The sequence below is a fragment of the Osmerus eperlanus genome, chromosome 4, assembly GCF_963692335.1.
Source record: "Osmerus eperlanus chromosome 4, fOsmEpe2.1, whole genome shotgun sequence".
Taxonomy (NCBI): domain Eukaryota; kingdom Metazoa; phylum Chordata; class Actinopteri; order Osmeriformes; family Osmeridae; genus Osmerus; species Osmerus eperlanus.
The window spans coordinates 16,589,137-16,610,595 of record NC_085021.1 but is presented as its reverse complement, the minus strand read 5'-3'; the positions used below and the strand labels follow the sequence as shown (position 1 = coordinate 16,610,595).

The following is a 21,459-nucleotide window of genomic DNA, read 5'->3' as shown; positions in this document are numbered from 1 at the left end:
TGGCGCACAAAATATTAAGAACAGTTAGTGAATGCATAACCTTTTATGTGGATGGATGGATGCACCCACCGTGCCAATTTTTATTATTATTAGCTTTAGCCTGAGCAAAGCAAAAACAGCATTCAAACCTATTTCTTGATTAACTATACTGTTGAAATGCTATGGAATAAAACAAGTGTCAGAATAAGAACCTACTGATAACATTGATCATGAGATTGTAGTACATCTCAAGTCTGTCCAGTTGGTGGCAGTACGTTTGTGCATGGTGTTCTGATGGCATGCTTAACCACGATGAAGAAGAAACGGAAGGAGGAACAAAGTTAACGAAGAAGAAAAACGTGAGTTGATTTTCAGCTACCCGAAAACGCGGCTAAAAATTTGAGTTATATGATGAAGGTGAATTACTAATTATATCTGGGGGCTTCATTGGCACGTTTAACTACTACTAGACGAGCTAGTCTGTATTTGCTAGTACTGTAGCATTGCCTCTACACAGTAGTACTGGTACATCACCCCTCGTCATTTTGTCTAGATTAGCTAGTTAGCTCTAGCAAGGTTAACTTGATTGGCTCACTGATGATACATAAGTGAACGCATTGGCTGGCTCATCAAGCTGAAAAAGACAATCAAAATGCAAGACGACTGGTTATAAAATCAGTCCGCCCCTCCTCGGTAAGTCTAACCCATACTGTAGTATTACAAATACACCTAGCCTAGTACCTAGCTAACAGAATGCCAGTCAGGAAGTACTACTGCTAGATAGTTAGAGCTAGCTACTTGGAAAAAGTCGCTACTACAGTACGACGAGTATCTTGTCCTCGATGATGGACTGATGATGGCCACCAGTAGTAGGCCTACAGGATTTTGTGTATTGCATATTACATAACATGGAACCCATTTTGATTGAATGCTTGTAGCTGTTCTCTCTATGGTGACACCTGATAGTTAGCCAAGTTAGCCAGTACTAGTGTCACTGTCAGCTGTGTCTGACATTGAACAGACAGGTCCGAGAAAGTCAATGCTACTAGTTTCGTTTTGCGTTTGGGGTGGCAGCATTATCATGTATATCTGCGTGCAACCGGCGTTACAAGCTGCATGCATTTTCAATAACAGAGTAAATGCTCGACTCATAATTTACGTCCACTCATATATTGTCGAGGCACAACTGTAGTACTGTTAATTATAACGTAACTAACTGTATGTTGCTGCCTAATTTGATGATTCATGTTCACTTCGCCCTAGATAGGTCTGCGTTGTATTGTAGGGCTACAGGTAAAATGTCACGGTGAAGTGCTAGCACCGCATAGTCATACTTGCCTTACAACGTGAGTCATGCCCATATCTCCCTGACCGGGTTTGCACGTAAAATACAAGTTAGAAGCAAGCTAGCTATCCCCGTATGACACCCAATATGTAATAGACTGAGCACACAGACCATTGTAGTCTTTCCTAATCACCTTTGACGTGAGACAGCCTAATTTGCGCAGCTACTGATCCAAGTGGGAGTGTCCTATCAGAGTCAAGACTGTTCTCCCTTGCCTGTCTAAGCAAAGTAGCTGAACCGTTAACTGTTAATGGCAGTGATTTAGTCGCAAACGATTTCAGAAGTACTTGCTCGGAACAGTATGTACTTGGTTTGCATTACTACATAGGGTGATTTACTTAAGCAAATCTTCAAGACTGTCTCGCATGGCAACAGCCAAATGGTTTTAGAATTGGACTGGATATTCAACTGGGATATATGGAATTGCCTCTAATTTAAGTCACTGGGCTTCAAGCCTCCAAATATTTCCTTATTCTTCATTCTGTTGCGAGCTGAGGACAATAACCGGGTGAGAACTATGTAAAATTATTTGATTTAGTTATATAGTCTATTTTATAAGGACAAATGTATCCCAAATAATTGCCTATTTCAATGACCAATTAATATCACTGCAAGATGTTTGAGTAACTGTCAGGGAAGTAGAATTGTCCATGTGAACAGAAGGGACAGCAGTGCTTTCCCTCACTGAGCACTGAAGGTGACTCTCACAGCTGCTCTCAGTGTCTCTAATTCTTTTTGACTTCTTCATGAATAATATTTGTGGTTTATAATTATTAAGGTAGACTATCGGAAATTGATCAAGTTTGTTACTTAGTGTAATTCTCAGGTTTTAGGCATATGTCCATATTCAATTTGAAATTGGAATTGCAAAGGTTTTTTTTCTTGGCTGACACCCGACACTTTAAACTCAGAGCCAAGAGCTTCGAGAGAGAGAGACGGCCTACTGGCTGGGAAATTAGGTGGTGTCGCACGTACTTCATACTGCATGTGCTGTTGGACATACCTTATGCATTTGTTTCTACCAAGACTGTAATCCCATTTTGGTCGCAAGTTACCTAGCCCCACTCCTCTTCATTTAGATCTGGAAAATCACTTTTTCTTTGAATTTGGGATTCATTTTGATATCACAGGGTTGCATATTTGGAAGTCTAAATGGTCTTGTGAAAGAAATGTAGGGCCTATGTACAATGACAGTCTTCACCATGTGTACTGTACCAAATTTAGCTGGTTTAGCTCTCTGTTTTCCTGAAATTTGGTCTTGCCTCGGGCAAGACCAAATTTCCAAAATTTCACCTATTATTTGTTCGACTCCATCATAGACTCATAACATGCTTGTTGTCTTTCAATGAATGGATATTGAAAGTCCAGTTGAAAGGGTTCTGGAAAAAGCCTCTCTTTACATCATGTGTGAGACTAAAGGTTAGAGTATAGCCTGTTGTTAAGGCAGCATCACACCACCATTTTGGAATGAGCAGAATGTAGTAAGCTGAACACTGCTGTCATTCTGGCAAGGGCCGATCTAAACCACTTTACTTTTAAATAATGTGTTCAAATGTTTACAAAGACAAATGACATTAAACGATTCTGTGAGTCAAGACTGTTAACCACAACTAAACCTTACTTTGTCATGTCCCTGTCTTTCAGTGCAATGTCTCTGGTTTTTACGAGACCCAATACCAACGCTATCGGCAAGAAGGACAAAAGACTAATGGCAGAGGTGAACGCTTCCCCGTTAAAACATTTTGTGACAGCCAAGAAGAAGATCAATGGCATCTTTGAGCAGCTGGCTGCCTACATCAAAGAGAGTTCATCCTTTTTAGAAGGTAATTTACTACTCTATATTGACTCTCTTATATTGGTGTCAAATCTAAGCAAGCTTTGGACTGCTATTTGTGTAGCCATCGACAATGTATAGATTGTTTCCCGTACATTCAGGTTTTTTTGACAACCTTGAATATAAGTCAAATAATGTTTTGTTAGGAAGATTAGATATTGGAATCAACCTGCCAGAGGTAGACCATCTGTTTTAGGTACTAGCCTATATTTCCTTAACAAAATAACTGGAATGTATGACATTCTACCAAACTGTGCAAACAACTTTAATGTGTACTTCAGTGTAAAAAGAACCATAAGTCTCAATGGATACAGTCCTTGTCCTGCACATGCCTGTTCCTCAAGTGAATTCTGTATGCGTGATCAAATTGAAGTCATGAGCCTGATTGAAACTAATGAAATGTACTGGCACATGGTAGCTTTGAGTATGCATGGGTTGTGACTATCTGCGAAGTTTAATACTCACACGTTTCCATGTATTAAAGATCCACTTCTTTTGTTTTAGACACGTATAAGAACGATGAGCTGGACCCAGTCACCACCGAGGAGCAGGTTCAGGAGGTGAGAGGTTATCTCTCCAAAGTGTCAGGGATTGGAGAGGTGCTAGCCCGCAGGCACATGAAGGTGGTCTTCTTTGGAAGGTGCGTCTGCCACACCACACAGAGTTGTACTCTTCTGCTGTTCCCAGCATATCGTTACTCATTCCTTTGTCTTGTTAGTTCAAAGAACAGTTACTCAACAGGATCATTAAAAAATTGTGAATAAGATCTGTTTTCGCTTTCCAGAACGAGTAACGGGAAAAGCTCTGTGATCAACGCCATGCTGTGTGACAAAGTGCTGCCCTCGGGGATAGGCCACACCACCAACTGCTTCCTACGCGTGGAAGGCACAGATGGACACGAGTCTTTCCTGCTCACCGAAGGCTCTGAGGAGAAGAAGAGTATCAAAGTGAGGATTTCACCAATACGTGTTTTCACGACTCTCATATAAAACTCGCACGTTTCCAAGTTACTTTGTAAATGTAGTGCAGACTCAGCACAACATTTATGGCACATGATTATGATGGACCTACCCCTCGTCTTAGACACATTCATACCCAGTTGCCTTTGGGGACTCAAACAGCCCTTTCATTTACCAATCCAAACTTATATTAGACATTCTAATTACTGTTACGCAAGGAAGAGCATCCAGCTATAGAAGGAACTAATGTGATTAATGCACAGCCAGGGCACTATCTTATCGACACGTTCATGATTGGAACCAAACAGAGATCTGTCACAAATGGTTTTGCTAAGCCTTTGTTACTTGAGTGAACCGTTAGGAGCCTTGTAAGCCAATAGTCCACTGTCACACAACCAACACTCTCACAGCAGTTAGTCAGCTATTTTTAATAATGCCATTTGGACAGGGTCATGTAAAGAAGCCTTTTTATATCTCTGACCAGGCATTGTGTTGTGATTTCCAGTTGTCATCAGTGTTGGTATAGAATACGTACTTTGAATAGCTCTACTAATATTTGTATAGCCTTCTATTACTACTAAGTTTACTATTACTACTACTAATAGCTTGTAGTATGGACTCCCACTTCCTCAAGTACCGCTATGTGCTGGTTTTTCACCTCAGTATTTTCTTAAGCTTATGGTTAGGTTTTTCAAGTTCTCCTTCACGCTATTTCCTTACAGGTTCTCTAGAGTTATATTGCCGGCCTTGACTCTCATGCTCCCAGTGCGTCAGTATGGAAGTGACCACAGCTCATTTTGGTTTAGTTAGGAGTTGGCTCTGCCAGTTGAAAATGTGCCACACTTCCTATGCAACAATGTGTTTGCCTACGATTTCAGGCAATGTGTTGCCTATGCAACACAATGTGACTTGGCTCAATACAGCTGTATTTTGGTGTCTTGGTGAAAGAGGTTTTCTTGTCAAAATGACATGAAGAAGTAGATGGATTTGTTCAAGCATTTTAGTCAATTGTTATAATTATGCAGATGGTAAATAATTGTACAAGTCACCCAGGTTATAAAATCTGCCAGACACTCTCACAGCCACTGTGAGCAGGTCGGAGGTGTTGTGTTTCTGCGCTGTCATGGCCGTGGCCTAGATAGAAGCCGTATCTCAGGGACCGTGGTTCATGTGTTGTCACCACACACGTCTGACCAACACACCCTCTAAATGTCATCTAAGCCGTGGCCAAACATAGTTACAGCAGAAAGCATAGACTAGAGTCCAATCGAATGTCTTATCAGGGTCTACATTCCTTGTGTTTGCTGGCTTTCCCAGGCTGCTTCTTATGGAAACGAGGTTTCGGTCATTTCCCCTTTCATCTGTTCTCCATTTTGCACAAATTGTGTTTGATATAGCTTTACACTCTAGAATATACAATGGGACAAATGGATTGTCATCTATTTCCATACTGTTGTTATAATCTGTTCTTACGTAACAGTGGCATGAAGATCAATATGTCTGGAGTCAAATGTGGTCACATATTGCTTCATGGAATGTCTCCTTCAAACACGACTATAGGGATTTTCTTTGTCTCTCAGGGTCAGATTAGCTAATCCCATTGACAATACAATGCAGTGAAACTAAATTATATTGAGTTAGTTGTTTAATAATACCAAGTTCACACTCAGTTTTCTTGGAGATTGCCGATGAAAGCCCGAAATCTTAGGCAAACCGAAGCTCGCTCCCGTGAGCCACGATTGCAATTGCAATCCGCCAAGACGAGATTTGCTTGATTCAATCAAGTCAACAGACATAATTGCATCAATCTTGGATCTACCTCAACAGCACTTTGTCTGCCACCACTCCCCCACCCCTCTTCCAGACTGTGAACCAGCTAGCCCACGCTCTGCACCAGGATGAGGACCTGGATGCAGGCAGTCTGGTGTGTGTCATGTGGCCAAAGGTCAAGTGTGCCCTGCTGAGGGATGACCTGGTGCTGGTGGACAGGTGAGAGACATGTTTCTGAAGCTCCACACACGTGCCCACTTCTAATCAGGTTAGTACCACAGATCTTAAGGTTATTGTTCACCATTACCTCAAAGAACATTAAGCTCTGCATCTATCAGGTTTGTGGGATGTGATTAGATTGATTATTTTAGGTTGAACTTTCCCTTGATTCCCCTCAAAATGTTTCCGGTCTGTGCTTGACTGGAGTGGGCTGTGTTGTGTCTGCCTCCCCAGCCCTGGCATCGACGTCACCACAGAGCTGGACAGCTGGATCGACAAGTTCTGTCTGGATGCCGACGTCTTTGTTCTAGTGGCCAACTCCGAATCCACTTTAATGCAGACGGTGAGAGAGGATTTGAAGCTTTTATTTCAATGTTTTTGTGTTATACTCTTGTCGGTTTCAACCTGTAGTGCTGGCGTGTTTCATTAAAGAAGTTACTTTTGAAATCAATGTTATTCCATATCAATAAAAGAAAAGGTGAACTTTTTAACCCAACTATTATATGTCTCCAGGAGAAGTCGTTTTTCCACAAGGTCAACGAGCGCCTCTCCAGTCCCAACATCTTCATCCTGAACAACCGCTGGGATGCGTCTGCCTCGGAGCCCGAGTACATGGAGGAGGTGGGTTAGCTTCACTCTCTGAGCCCGAGTACATGGAGGAGGTGGGTTAGCTTCACTCTCTGAGCCCGAGTACATGGAGGAGGTGGGTTAGCTTCACTCTCTGAGCCCGAGTACATGGAGGAGGTGGGTTAGCTTCACTCTCTGAGCCCGAGTACATGGAGGAGGTGGGTTAGCTTCACTCTCTGAGCCCGAGTACATGGAGGAGGTGGGTTAGCTTCACTCTCTGAGCCCGAGTACATGGAGGAGGTGGGTTAGCTTCACTCTCTGAGCCCGAGTACATGGAGGAGGTGGGTTAGCTTCACTCTCTGAGCCCGAGTACATGGAGGCAGGGCCGGTCCTTCCTATAGGCGACATAGGCAGCCGCCTAGGGCGGCATGAAGAGGGGGGCGGCATTTTCCGAAGTGCATCCATTAATTAACCCTCCCGCACTACCAGCAAAGGGCGTCAACCACGCCATCACGTGCTCGTGATAAATCTTGCCTAGGGCGCCAAATGTGCTAGGACCAGTACTGCATGGAGGAGGTGGGTTAGCTTCACTCAGAGGAGTCTGGTTGTCTTAGTCTGTTTACCTTATACGTTGTAAGTGATGCTACGGTAGAGGTTGCTCTTTGGGCTTATGCAACTCAAGAGGTTGGGTTTGTGATAGCTCTAGCTTTACGTTGGAGAGAGCTAAATGTTCATTTACGGTTTCGGAACATTGTGCACGTCACGTGGACAAGAACACACAGTGGCTTAGTACTGATGACACTCTCTTCAGATTAGACAGCCATGTGATCCTCTTAGGAGACTGAAGGCTGCTAGACTTAGAGTGACAGTGATGGTTGCCTCAGGTAGGGTTGCACTTGGACTTGACTGTCCTTCCTTGGTCATGCTGACTGTACAGTCTCTGCACTGTACAGTCATGGCCATAAGTTTTGGTAATGACAAATGTTGTGTTTGTTGTGCAAGCTTTGCAAACACAAAATGTATGTCGCTTCCAATACTTTTTGCCACGGCTGTACAGTATACATTGGGCAATTATACAGGAGGAACATGAGGGTACAATTTGCAGTGGCCTCTTAAATTTTACCCTTCTGTTCCTCACTCAAAATTGTACTTCTCAACTTTTTTTTAATTTTTTTTATGAAAGAAAAAGGTGCAGTGGTCTCAACCTTTTTTTCTCAGAGCTGTGTGTGTGTGTGTGTGTGTGTGTGTGTTGGCTGACATCTCCCTGCACGTCTGCCCCCCCTCCCCCTCCCAAGGTGCGGAGGCAGCACATGGACCGCTGCTCTGGGTTCCTGGTGGATGAGCTGGGCGTGGTGGACCGGGCCCAGGCCAGCGACCGCATCTTCTTCGTCTCTGCCAAGGAGGTTCTTCAGGCTCGAGTCCAGAAGGCCCAGGGCATGCCAGAGTCAGGTACACAACACACACGTACACACACACATACACACACAAATCAGGTATGCAACACGCACGTACACACCAAACACACAGTTTGTGAGACTTGCGGTTCTCCGTTCAGGTGGGGCTCTAGCCGAAGGTTTCCAGGCCAGAATGTTTGAGTTCCAGAACTTCGAGAGGCGCTTTGAGGTAAGATTAGCTGCAAATATTGGAAACCGAAATACCAGCATGCCACATCACTATTACACACTTATATACACAATATCAGCATGTCCAAGAGAGATACTATAATCTGTCTTTGGTCCTTTCATTGGTGTGTCTGCAGGAGTGTATCTCCCAGTCGGCTGTGAAGACCAAGTTTGAGCAGCACACGGTGAGGGCCAAGCAGATCTCTGAAGCTCTGCGGCTGATCATGGACTCTGTCCACGTGGCCGCACAGGAGCAGAGGTGAGGCCCGGAGTCAGGCACACTTCCCATAATGCATCTGAGAGGAAGCTTAGCAGTGTGGCAGCACGTCAAGGCTGTGGAGCTCATCCCATCAAGCTCTGGGCACCAGCGTTCCCCCGACCTCACCCAACACAGAATCTGGCCCTTCAAGACACCCAATGAGAGCGCAGCATAAATGTGTCATTTGACCAACAGTGTGTTGAGCTTCAATGCGAATCCTGTTTTTCTGTATTCCGTGTGCTAAATATTCCAGTACATTACTGTTTGATGATGTGATGCATGATGGACAACAGTATTTATATGGCTGGGGGGGGGGGATCCTTGTTTTAAACTAAATCTTGTGATGGTGACTGTGCTCAGGATCCACTGTATGGAGACCAGAGAGGACCGTCAGGACCGGATGGAGTTCATCGACAAACAGCTGGACCTGCTGACACAGGACTGCAAGAGCAAGATCAAGAAGATCACAGAGGAGGTGGAGAGACAGGTGTCCAACGCCATGGCCGAGGAGATCAGGAGACTCAACGTGCTGGTGGACGACTTCCACCTGGACTTCCACCCCTCACTGGTGGTCCTCAAGGTCTACAAGAATGTAAGTGGGTTGAATTATAACTGCAGAGGCAGGCGCGCGCACACACACACACCAGCACAGATACATAGGCTTGGTCAGAAGCCCATGCTTGACAGCTTTGCTGTTCTCCTAAACGAATGCTCCCACAGCCTGGAATAATCTCCTGTTGTTGTCTTGTTGAGTGGAGGTGTAAATAGGCCCCTCTTCATAAACAGTGGAGCTGGGGTCTCTAAGGCCTCTGGCTCCAGCCAGTGCTGTCCCCCCCGGAACATTCCTCTCACAAAGTCTCATTTGTGTCACATGACGACCTGTTCTTGTCTGGTCAGGTCTGGAATGTGTCATCTGAACTCTGGGCTGTTTTGCATTCTTTTCTCCCTAGGCACAGGGCAGTACTAGAGGTAGGTAGACAGGTAGTTATCCCAACACACTGACATAGTCCATGTCCAAATACCGTAACCAGCCTGATGATTAGATGTTAGGATTGTGACAGGCTGTCGAAAGACATGTTGCAGGCAAAAATGACGTCAGCCAGTTACTTTTCTATGAAGAGAAGAGCTTTCAGAGCGATCCTGAAGCTGTGTTTAAGGGGAACCTGAAGGCTACTCTGCTCAGGTTTCAGGTCAGGCAGTACACGCAGCCTTTGTGCTTTTCACATCAAATTATGTCATTAGTGGAATTTAAGTGAGTTTCTCCGCGTATTATTCTTAGAATACTGCCAGTGTACCTTTCTTTTGGTATTTAATTTCTTGGAAAGCTTTAGGGATTTGATGTGCTTATCGGGCTTATGGTTTTACATTGCATTTTTCCCAACAAACACAACAAGGTCTTGTGCTTGAAGGAATATTGTAACACGTGAACACTGTGGACTGTACAAGTAGGTTGAATGAAGGTTAGTCACCAGTGCTGTGTGTGTTGCAGGAGCTCCACAGACACATAGAGGAGGGTCTGGGCAGGAACATGTCTGAGAGATGTTCCACAGCCATCACCGCTGCCCTGCAGACCACCCAGACCGACATGATCGGTACGTACAGCAAGATACCCTCGGAGCGGGTCCTCACCAGTCTCATGTCATTGCCAGCTAACATCTCCCTCCCTCTCTCCTCCAGACGGTCTGAAGCCCCTGCTGCCGGGCCCGGTGAGGGAGCAGGTGGACAAGCTGGTGCCCCGCCAGTGCTTCAGCCTCAGCTACGACCTGGCCTGCGACAAGCTGTGCTCCGACTTCCAGGAGGACATCGGCTTCCACTTCTCCCTGGGCTGGACCATGCTGGTCAACCGCTTCCTGGGGCCCAAGAACACGCGGCGAGCCCTCATGGGCTACAACGACCAGGTTGCTCACCCTTCAGTCTGTGGGGACGTAAACGAATGTCTTCTGAAGAGTTGTGTTGTTTGATTTGTCTTGCCTGCTCGTTCTTAGTTAGGTGAATATGGAGTAATCCCAGCTGGTTGTGTCTCTCCCCCTCCCAGGTTCCGCGCCCCATGGCCCTCACGCCAATCAGCACCAGTATGCCCCCCTTCCCCCAGAACTCCATGACCCAGGAGGAGCTTATGGTCTCCATGGTGACCGGCCTGGCCTCCCTCACTTCGCGCACCTCCATGGGCATCATCGTGGTCGGTGGTGTGGTACGTAGACAGAGAACACGCTGTGCATCTGGGAAAAGTCGGGAATGAAAAACGTGAATCGGTTATTCCTGGTGTTGAAGCTCATCAAGTATTCTGTGTGTGTGTGTGTCAGATCTGGAAGGCGGTGGGCTGGCGTCTGATCGCCCTCTCGGTGGGGCTGTACGGCCTGCTGTACGTGTACGAGCGGCTCACCTGGACCACCAGGGCTAAGGAGCGCGCCTTCAAGCGGCAGTTTGTGGAGTACGCCAGCGAGAAGCTGCAGCTCATCGTCAGCTACACCGGCTCCAACTGCAGCCACCAGGTCCAGCAGTGAGTGGACACACTAACAGCAGCTGGGAACTCACATTTATACAGTTAGGTCCATAAATATTTGGACATTGACACAATTTTCATCATTTTGGCTCTGTATACCACCACAATGGATTTGAAATGAAACAATCAAGATGTGCTTTAAGTGCAGACTTTCAGCTTTAATTTCAGGGTATTTACATCCAAATCAGGTGAACGGTGTAGGAATTACAATACATTTTATATGTGGCCCCCCCCTTTTTAAGGGACCAAAAGTAATTGGACAATTGGCTGCTCAGCTGTTCCATGGCCAGGTGTATGTTATTCCCTCATGGGAGTTCGTTATTTCATTGACAAGGAGCAGATAAAAGGTCTAGAGTTCATTTCAAGTATGGTATTTGTGTTTGTAATCTGTTGCTGTCAACTCTCAATATGAAGTCCAAAGAGCTGTCACCATCCAGCCATCGTTAGGCTGAAAAATCAAAACAAACCTATCAGAGAGATAGCAAAAACATTAGGTGTGGCCAAATCAACTGTTTGGTACATTCTTAAAAAGAAAGAACGCACTGGTGAGCTCAGCAACACCAAAAGACCCGGAAGACCACGGAAAACAACTGTGGTGGATGACAGAAGAATTCTTTCCCTGGTGAAGAAAAACCCCTTCACAACAGTTGGCCAGATCAAGAACACTCTCCAGGAGGTAGGCGTATCTGTGTCAAACTCAAAAATTAAGAGAAGACTTCACCAGAGTAAATACAGAGGGTTCACCACAAGATGTAAACCATTGGTGAGTCTCAAAAACAGGAAGACAGAAGGTCTCATCTGTCCTATGGACAGATGAGACCAAGATCAACTTGTACCAGAATGATGGGAAGAGAAGAGTATGGAGAAGGGAAGGAACTGCTCATGATCCAAAGCATACCACCTCATCAGTGAAGCATGGTGGAGGTAGTGTTATGGCGTGGGCATGTATGGCTGCCAATGGAACTGGTTCCCTTGTATTTATCGATGATGTGACTGCTGACAAAAGCAGTAGGATGAATTCTGAAGTGTTTCTGGCAATATTATCTGCTCAGATTCAGCCAAATGCTTCAGAACTCATAGGACGGCGCTTCACAGTGCAGATGGACAATGACCCGAAGCATACTGCGAAAGAAACCAAAGAGTTTTTTAAGGCAAAGAAGTGGAATGTTCTGCAATGGCCAAGTCAACCACCTGACTTAAATCCAATTGAGCATGCATTTCACTTGCTAAAGACAAAACTGAAGGGAAAATGCCCCAAGAACAAGCAGGAACTGAAGACAGTTGCAGTAGAGGCCTGGCAGAGCATCACCAGGGACGAAACCCAGCGTCTGGTGATGTCTATGGGTTCCAGACTTCAGGCTGTCATTGACTGCAAAGGATTTACAACCAAGTATTAAAAGTGACAATTAGATTTATGATTGTTAGTTTGTCCAATAATTTTTGGTCCCTTAAAAAGGGGGGGGGCAACATATAAAATGTGTTGTAATTCCTACACCGTTCACCTGATTTGGATGTAAATACCCTGAAATTAAAGCTGAAAGTCTGCACTTAAAGCACATCTTGATTGTTTCATTTCAAATCCATTGTGGTGGTATACAGAGCCAAAATGATGAAAATTGTGTCAATGTCCAAATATTTATGGACCTAACTGTATATCTTTCTATATCTCACCCAGATTCATTGTCTAGTTCGTTCATATCTAGATGGAGGTTCCCCCCCCACATTTCCACTCTCATATGCCACTAAAGTCTATTGGCCTTTTTGGTCGCTTTAGCTTAGCCCCTCCTGCTCTCCTCTTATCTAGTCTCTGTATGTTTACAACATTATCAGGGTGGAGATTGCTAAAGCTGGTTAGTGGACCCACTGGGCAGTCAATCTTCCACACAGTTTTATGTAAGACATTTGATCTAGAACGCCATGCCTTGGATTGGATCCTGGTGGCTCACTCCTGCCCTCTAGTGGAGACACACAGGAGGGACTGACAGCGCTGAACAACATTCTGCTTTAGAGCTGCTCTGCTGCCTCTTGAGCATGGAGCTTGTTGTTACTGGACAAGTGTACTCAAGCTGACTTCACCCCTCCTTCCATGACCCTTGCTCTTTGTGTGTCTGTCAGGGAGCTTGCGGGCACCTTTTCCCAGCTGTGCCAGCAGGTGGACGTGACCCGGCAGAACCTGGAGGATGAGATCACTGACATGAACACCAAGATTGAGCTACTGGACACATTGCAGAGCAAGGCTAAACTGCTCAGGTAAAATAGAGGCACTGAGGAAGAAAAACAAATGGCAGCTTTTGCTTATTATCTTAAAACTACAATTCAGTCTCAACTCCCAACAGACTTCATTTGTAATAGTAGATGTAACAATGTACCCCAACCAAGAACATGCTTTATGCTTTTTAAGTCTGCAAGTATTACCTGTCACCAAGCATGATGTGCTGGATGTGGGGGTGTGTTTGTGTGTGTGCAGGAATAAGGCAGGCTGGCTGGACAGCGAGCTGAACATGTTTACCCAGCAGTACCTGCATCAAGGCCGGTAGATACCATCACCCCCGCTCCCAGACGTTCGGTGGAAAGATGGACCGTGCAGGGTCACAACCATGGAAAAGACCTAGTGTGTCCTGTGTATGAGCAAAGACCTAGTGTGTCCTGTATATGAGAAAAGACCTAGTGTGTCCTGTATATGAGAAAAGACCTAGTGTGTCCTGTATATGAGAAAAGACCTAGTGTGTCCTGTGTATGAGAAAAGACCTAGTGTGTCCTGTATATGAGAAAAGAGAAAGCCAGAGTCTTGACATGAGAGAAAGAGAGGGTCATCGCTACTAAGACAAACGCCTCCCCAAGTAATTCACTCTCATGGCCATCATAGGAACCATCTTTTTCTTGCTTATTGTTTTGCTCATTAATTTGAGGAGAATATTTTTTTATCAGTGCTTTTTATAGAAGTGGGAGTTTATTTGGCACCAAATATTGTTCGGTCATGCAAGTTGTGTAGAGCAAAGAGGCTAGATGTATTCTTTTGTGTAACTGATGTACAGTCATGCCTTTTGAATATGGAAGTGCCACCCTAAAAAATGCACCCTAAAAGAAGGAGATTGAAAAAATGACTTATGTCATTTTGTAAATAGCAGGGAATTCCAGAAGTATAGATTATTTATTCCTATGAATTACAATACTACTGCATACTTTGTGGTTACGATATGGTATTCTGGTCATGAAATGACAGTCTACATGAACAAACTCACATGATATTGACATGGTCTTGGGCTGGCCCATTCAGGGGCTGGCTTAGTTTGAATGCACTCGCATGCCTTTTGGGCTCATGTTTATGCCATGCCTACTTTATTTCATCCTTGGTTTGATAGAAATCAGGGTGTGTCAAAAAGAAAAATATGCTCTATAACTGTCCAATCTGTTGCCTGATGCACTTTCAACAATCATGGTGGAGAAGTTGTAGTGTTGTCTCCATATATGGGCATGGCCTGGTGGATACAGCTAGGTTGTCTGGCAGGTGTATGTGTTAGTTTCTAGTCTCCAGTTAAGATGTATTCAAAATAGAGGCTAGGGAGGAAATACACAATAAAGAAAGCTTGTCAAACACTATACTTTTATAAAACCCATATATTGGCAACCTCGTTGGGAGTTCTTCACCAGAACTGCACTATGTGGAATTCCTAGGTAATGACCGTTTAGAAAGAGCTGTCTTATGAATCAAATTAGTATGATTGGTGAAAAAAAAAAAAGAACTTGCACATCTTTTTAGATGTCCGTGGACAGTTGGTTTGAGTTAGCCCGTGTTGTAACAACTGAGTTTGTTCAAGCAGAATTTATTGAAGCGTCATTATGGCAAACAAATCGACTTGTTTGCATATTAAAAGCCTTGACCCAAACAGCTGACATGTAGAGGAATGAAGGTACAGGACAGATACTCACTGTGTAGGCATATACCATAGAATGATGCATACAGGCATTGGCACTATCTACTGAATGGCATATTTATTAACTTACACATGTTTTTCAATCTCCTTGTCTGTTAACATTGTTATTTGTCCTCCAGGTGTAAAGCGATGTGGCTGATGCTTATTCATCTCTGTCTGGCTTAAGCAGTTGCATTCTTTAACTGTATTAATAATGAAATCATGTACATGTTTGGCACCTTTATTGTAAATGACATTTTCTTTTAAGTCCAGTTTCTGGGTATCTTGTTTGTTTGTTTTGTTAGTTTAACAGAAACAACCAAGCATCTGCTTAAACCAAACTGTAAATAAGCAACAGCTAAAGTCTCATGTTGGATTGTGTTTGTGCCAAGTGATAGAGGAAGGCTACTTCAGCAGATCACTCTGGAGCCCAAATGTGCACTTTATACTTTGCTGCTGTTTTTTCTGCTGTTTTGTTTGTTTCATTTTGTACTTAATTTCTGCTTTCCATATAGTTTCCCAATAGCAGAAAGAAGTCAGAAAGCATGTTTGGGTAGACACAAGAAGGTTTAAGCTAGATTGTAACATGTAGATATGCATGCAGTGACTATTGTGATTTGTTGTCATGTTAACCGTCAATGTAAAGATGAGTAATAAAGTTGACACTAGGAAACCTATAGTCTTGTAAAGGAGTCTTAGTTTCACACTGTCCTACACTCAATGCTGTGATTTATATTAATACTTCAATTTTTTGGGGCCATCCTGACATTGTAAAAAGTTGGTAACCACTGAAGGTACAATGGTGATTAAAATAGTCAAACATCATCTTCAAGCCCATTTTTACAAAGATGTTTGTAGCTGTAGTGTCACTTCATTGGAGGCGTTTACAGTAGTAGTGACTTGTCTCGCTAGCTGACCTAGTACCATTACTACGCTCTTGATTTATGACCAAGACGCTATGTTGATTTATTATGCATCCTGTTTTCATTTGAATCATTTTACATAAGCTGTTCATGTGCATGGACACCAATCAATGCATTCTGTAGACCATCAGGGTTTAGGACTGGACTTAAGAATGACACTTGATGGCCATGAATTAAACCAACACAGTTCTGTTTTTAATTGGGTGGAAGGGTCTTTACTGGTTGGATTTGAAAATGTATTTACAATTATGTATCAAAACATATAATCACTGACCATATGCAAACATGAGTTAAGGATATAACCAAACATATCATTTCAGCTATATAGCTAGGCAGTTCTAGTACATTATGGTATAACTAGTTTTTTGTGTCAATCTAATAAGGGATAGTACAAGGTTAACTCAACAATGTTCCACCTCACATGGTGAACAGCAGGTGACCACTAAAGGTGCTGTGGTTGTGGTCATTATCGAATATCCTTGAGTTATGCCACAGTTTAAGGAAGACAACATCTCCTTCCTCCAGCAGTAGTGATGCTCCATTAGAGGAAGTCCCATAACCAGAAGGTTGCTGCTCATAGGCAATGAATATATGTTGTCCATTCCTCACCAAGACTGCAGCTGAGACATATGAAGCGTGCCCATGTGCACCAATGTAGAACTGAAACTGGTAGGTACCTCTTACTGGTGCAATAAAGAAACCTGTGTCAAAGAGAATTTGTATTATTCTGTGGGGTCAAACAAGAAAGAATGCACAATGGTTCATATCTACAGCTATGTTTATATTTTGTTATTGGGCAGTGTACCCCCATACCTGTGTCTGGGTTGTAAGCTTTGCCTATGTTGGTGATGACGTGTCTGAAGATCAGATTGGTTTGGGTGTTGAAGGGTCCCAAGTATCCAGAGCCAGAGGCAAAAAGGGAGGCTGAGAACGCCACCTGTCTGACTGGGACACAACAACATCACAGTCATCTATGTGACATAAGCATGTTACCTGTACATACAGGCTATACACCAGTGTTTGTATAGCCTATACACTGCTACCTTAAACAACAGACATCCAAGATATCCAATCTCCTTACCTTGGTTGTTCCTCTTCAGAGCTTCCACCTGGCCTTCAGTGATGTTTGACCTGGTTCTGATGGAGTCAAGGACTTCTGCTTGTGCTGTAAGTGAGATAAATTGTTATTACTTGGACAAACATGTAAAGACATGTTGCAATACAGTATAGTAAGCTGTTTCTATAAAATATATCTTCATTAACTGTCTGCCTGTTGGACACAAAACATCGCAAAGCTTTTCATGTAATGCCTGTTACATTATACTGTAAAAAATACATCAGTGTAATTCCAATATATCCAATCATCTCGGTTGTTCCTCTTCAGAGCTTCCACCTGGCCTACAGTGGAGGTCAGGTCTGCTGCTTGTGCTGTAAGTGATGACTGTAGTTTATATTTGGTCGAATACAGTATAGTTAGCTGTTTTTATCAAATATCTCTTCATAAAATACCTTCAAACTCGTTCTTTGTCTTTTCCTCCATCGCCCTCAGCTGAAGATTCTGTGCTGCAAAGACACGGGTGCAACAACATCACTGAACAGAAACACTGGAGCATATTTGGGCAAATACAGTATACTTTGCTGTTTTTATCAAATATCTCTTCATAAAATACCTTCAAACTCGTTCTTTGTCTTTTCCTCCATCGCCCTCAGCTGAAGTTTCTGTGCTGCAAAGACACGGGTGCAACACCATCACTGAACAGAAACGCTGGAGCAGAAACATTTGTAACAGAAACAAACTAGTTCCTACTTAGTTACCATCATTTTCTCTCTTCAAATGTGTCATCTCGACTCTCTGCTCTGCCAGCATAGCGCTCATCTCTCTCAGCACGGTATGGATGTCAGGCTGACAGGTCTGTTGGGAGCGCGCTCCCTGGGTCCTCATCTCCAGAACCTCTTGAGGGATGTCATTCCCAATGACTCCATCTACAGTGTCTCCCTGAGCCTGTGTCCAACACAGAGAGCTGCACAGCAACGCCAGCACAACCACAGTGGTCTCCATTGTTGTTCTTGTTCCTATAATGTTTTATCTCTGTGTAACTTGATCCTTTATACACCCTCTCCTCACTTGTTTAACCATTGCCAGCTGATATGGAAGACACGTGCAGTGTATGATAACAGCTTTGCCAATATTTTCTAGTTGTAGTAACATACGGTATAGTTTAATAGCAAATGTGCTCCTGCACCTTTACTATGTAAGTTTGTGTACAAAAACAAGTCTTAGGTATAAAGACTGAAAAGACTTGGCATGTCATGGTTGTCACATCGGTGCAATGTAAATTCTTGTGTATTATAAAACACTATACTATCAAAAGGATAAAATAAGAATCAACATTGTACTGATGTGACAATAGGCCTACATACAGAAAAATCTGTATTTACTCTACTTTACTTTAACATGTGTCAAATTCACATTTACAACGATTATTTATCAGTCAGATTATATTGTGCAAGGATATTTGTGGGTAGGCAGAGAAAACGTAAGCTTTTTTGAAGTTTTGAAATCTTACATTTTACATGACTTTATCAAGAAGGTGCATGGACAACCCAAAATCATGGATGGACAGCGCCAACCAGCACCCCTCTAGTCCTGTTTAGGTCATACCTCACCCTGTATTTTTTCTTTACAGATTATAGTTTTGGGATATATTTATCAAGATCTAGTTAAGGCGTTGTTACCTCATTGTTTTTATTTGTTCATCAGTGTATCGCCATGGTGAAGTCAATGGCATATTTCCTATTGAACAACCTTTATAGTGATGTTATTGCTGCTGCTGTGAAGGTTGGTCTTTGTCCTCAACACCGTTATTTTATTGAGGAAACAAAGAGAAAAACAGATCACTCCTTGAACTGATGATCATTCATGTACTAAATAAGATAAGCAATCAGTTTAGGATCACGTTTTTTCATAAATACTTTTTCAACATGTAGATAAAAAAAAAAAAATGAATTTGTCCCCCAAAATGTTTGTGTAGAATTTTTTTGGTAAAATAATTTTTCTGCCTTTTGAAACTTTTTTTCCACACACAGTGAAAGGAGAGGAAAGGGGAGAACAAAAAAAAGCCTAAAACAGAGTAGATTAAAGCAGAGCAGAGTACAATAGAGTATTGTAGAGTCCTCATGAAGTACTTATCAATGATGCAACCTTTTTTGTAACTTGTTTTCCCCAAAAAACAAAATCAGCCTGTAAAACCGTTTTCAAATGTTTTTTAGAAAATATGTTTTCAACTTGTAGAAACCTTTCTTCAAAAATATTCTTTCGACTTTTCAAAACTTTTATTTCGAAACCTTTTTTCGAAACAGGAAAATGAAGAATGGCAAGCAGTGACAATAAATAATAAGCATCTGCTTAAAACTGTAAATAAGCAACAGACAAAGTCTCTTACGTTGGATTGTGTTTGTGCCAAGTGATAGAGGAAGGCTACTTCAGCAGATCACTCTGGAGCCCAAATGTGCACGTTATACTTTGCTGCTGTTTTTTCTGCTGTTTTGTTTGTTTCATTTTGTACTTAATTTCTGCTTTCCATATTGTTTCCCAATAGCAGAAAGAAGTCAGAAAGCATGTTTGGGTAGACACAAGAAGGTTTAAGCTAGATTGTAACATGTAGATATGCATGCAGTGACTATTGTGATTTGTTGTCATGTTAACCGTCAATGTAAAGATGAGTAATAAAGTTGACACTAGGAAACCTGTAGTCTTGTAAAGGAGTCTTAGTTTCACACTGTCCTACACTCAATGCTGTGATTTATATTAATACTTCAATTTTTTGGGGCCATCCTGACATTGTAAAAAGTTGGTAACCACTGAAGGTACCATGGTGATTAAAATAGTCAAACACAATCTTCAAGCCCATTTTTACAAAGATGTTTGCTGTAGTGTCACTGCATTGGAGGCGTTTACAGTAGTAGTGACCTGTCTCGCTAGCTGACCTAGTAGCATTACTACGCTCTTGATTTGTGACCAAGACTGGTTGAGACGGTCTGGTTAAGCCCATGTCTGTAGGCACAGTGGTTTCCATTTTCAATGTTCTTGTAATGTGTAATGTGTCTCTGTGTTACATTACATGCATCTGTGTCTCTACTTCATATATTCTCTTTTCACCTATTTAACCATTGCCAGGTGATACCATAACACTGACAAACACTGTGTTGATTTATTATGCATCCTCTTTTCATTTGAATCATTTTACATAAGCTGTTCATGTGCATGGACACCAATCAATGCATTCTGTAGACCATCAGGGTTTAGGACTGGACTTAAGAATGACAGTTGATGGCCATGAAGTAAACCAACACTTTACCCTATTTTATCAAAGCAACAAAGCGAAATATAACATTGAGTCATTGAGGTAATAGTTAAATGAACATACATACTGTACACAGTTCGGTTTTTAATTGGGTGGAAGGGTCAGTGGGTATGATAAACAAGACTTATTCTAGATCTTTTTGGGTTGATTTGAAAATGTATTTACAATTATGTATCAAAACATATAATCACCGAACATATCATTTCAGCTATATAGCTAGGCAGTTATTGTACATTATGGTATAACTTGTTTTTAGTGTCAATCTAATAAGGGATAGTACAAAGTTAACTCAACAATGTTCCACCTCACATGGTGAACAGCAGGTGCCCACTAAAGGTGCTGTGGTTGTTGTTATTATCGAATATCCTTGTGTTGGACCACAGTTTAAGGAAGACAACATCTCCTTCCTCCAGCAGTAGTGAGGCTCCATTAGAGGAGCTCCCATAACCAGAAGGTTGGTGCTCAAAGGCAATGAATATATGTTGTCCATTCCTCACCAAGACTGCACCCGAGCCATATGAAGCGTGCCCATATGCACCAATGTAGAACTGAAACTGGTAGGCCCCTCTTACTGGTGCAATAAAGAAACCTGTGTCAAAGAGAATTTTTATTATTCTGTGGGGTCAAACAAGAAAGAATGCACAATGGTTCATATCTACAGCCATGTTTATATTTTGTTATTGGGCAGTGTACCCCCATACCTGTGTCTGGGTTGTAAGCTTTGCCTATGTTGGTGATGACGTGTCTGAAGATCAGATTTGTCCAAAAAAAATTCTACTTGTGTAAACTTTTTGGGGAAAATAATTTGTTCAACCTGGAGACACTTTTGTACAAACCATTTTTTCGAAAATAATTTTTCAACCTGCAAACTTTTTGTCGAAAATATATTTTTCAATCTGTCAAAACTTTTTGTGAATAATGTTTTCGAAACTTTTTTCCCAGCTTTTCGAAACGTTTTTTTCCCACAGAGTGAAAGGAGAGGATAGAGGAGCAGATGGAAGAGGAGGAGAGGGGAGAACAGAGAAGCCGAATTTTTTTTGAAAATATTTTTTCAACCTGTAGAAACTTTTTCTTTGAAACCTTTTTTCGAAACAGGAAATTAAGAATGGGCAAGCAATGACAAGGAATTATGTTGATTATGCCACCAAATACAGATTAAAACTAAAGTAACGAGCCTGGATTTAAAATATAATAAGTATAA

At 42.5% G+C, this 21,459-nt stretch overlaps 2 protein-coding genes across 4 annotated transcripts; one reads left to right on the top strand and one right to left on the bottom strand.

Annotated features, from left to right (window-relative positions):
* Positions 1-303: 303 nt before the first annotated feature.
* mfn2 (mitofusin 2) lies at positions 304-15,648 on the top strand. 2 transcript variants are annotated; one of them, XM_062459668.1, is made up of 17 exons: positions 304-672; positions 2,969-3,147; positions 3,663-3,798; positions 3,943-4,105; positions 5,982-6,106; positions 6,341-6,449; positions 6,620-6,727; positions 7,969-8,122; positions 8,229-8,296; positions 8,433-8,554; positions 8,915-9,146; positions 10,044-10,146; positions 10,232-10,452; positions 10,590-10,745; positions 10,858-11,054; positions 13,173-13,307; positions 13,525-15,648. In XM_062459668.1, exons 2-17 carry the CDS (start codon positions 2,973-2,975, stop codon positions 13,592-13,594), a joined length of 2,274 nt encoding a protein of 757 aa, XP_062315652.1. In that variant the 5' UTR covers positions 304-672; positions 2,969-2,972; the 3' UTR covers positions 13,595-15,648. The 2 variants fall into 2 exon arrangements, with proteins under 2 accessions (XP_062315652.1, XP_062315653.1); XM_062459669.1 differs by lacking the exon at positions 304-672 and adding an exon at positions 1,551-1,832.
* A 446-nt stretch (positions 15,649-16,094) lies between these two features.
* On the bottom strand, positions 16,095-18,749 carry LOC134019120 (complement C1q-like protein 2). Of its 2 annotated transcripts, XM_062459670.1 has the most exons (7): positions 18,631-18,749; positions 17,710-18,037; positions 17,565-17,618; positions 17,404-17,457; positions 16,976-17,059; positions 16,708-16,839; positions 16,095-16,595 (listed from the first exon to the last, which is right to left on the bottom strand). In XM_062459670.1, exons 2-7 carry the CDS (start codon positions 17,951-17,953, stop codon positions 16,312-16,314), a joined length of 852 nt encoding a protein of 283 aa, XP_062315654.1. In that variant the 5' UTR covers positions 17,954-18,037; positions 18,631-18,749; the 3' UTR covers positions 16,095-16,311. The 2 variants fall into 2 exon arrangements, with proteins under 2 accessions (XP_062315654.1, XP_062315655.1); XM_062459671.1 differs by lacking the exon at positions 17,404-17,457 and having other exon boundaries at positions 16,096-16,595.
* Positions 18,750-21,459: the final 2,710 nt, after the last annotated feature.

What these genes read in the sequence shown, in the direction of transcription:
- mfn2 (XM_062459668.1), top strand. Translation starts at nt 2,973, where the DNA reads ATGTCTCTGGTTTTTACGAGACCCAATACCAACGCTATCGGCAAGAAG. An exon ending in GTGGCCGCACAGGAGCAGAG is followed by an intron (nt 8,555 to 8,914) that starts GTGAGGCCCGGA and finishes GACTGTGCTCAG; the next exon opens with GATCCACTGTATGGAGACCA. An exon ending in CACCCAGACCGACATGATCG is followed by an intron (nt 10,147 to 10,231) that starts GTACGTACAGCA and finishes TCTCTCCTCCAG; the next exon opens with ACGGTCTGAAGCCCCTGCTG.
- LOC134019120 (XM_062459670.1), bottom strand. Translation starts at nt 17,953, where the DNA reads ATGGAGACCACTGTGGTTGTGCTGGCGTTGCTGTGCAGCTCTCTGTGT. An exon ending in TTTGAAGAGAGAAAATGATG is followed by an intron (nt 17,619 to 17,709) that starts GTAACTAAGTAG and finishes GTGTCTTTGCAG; the next exon opens with CACAGAAACTTCAGCTGAGG. An exon ending in TCTGAAGAGGAACAACCAAG is followed by an intron (nt 16,840 to 16,975) that starts GTAAGGAGATTG and finishes GTTGTGTCCCAG; the next exon opens with TCAGACAGGTGGCGTTCTCA.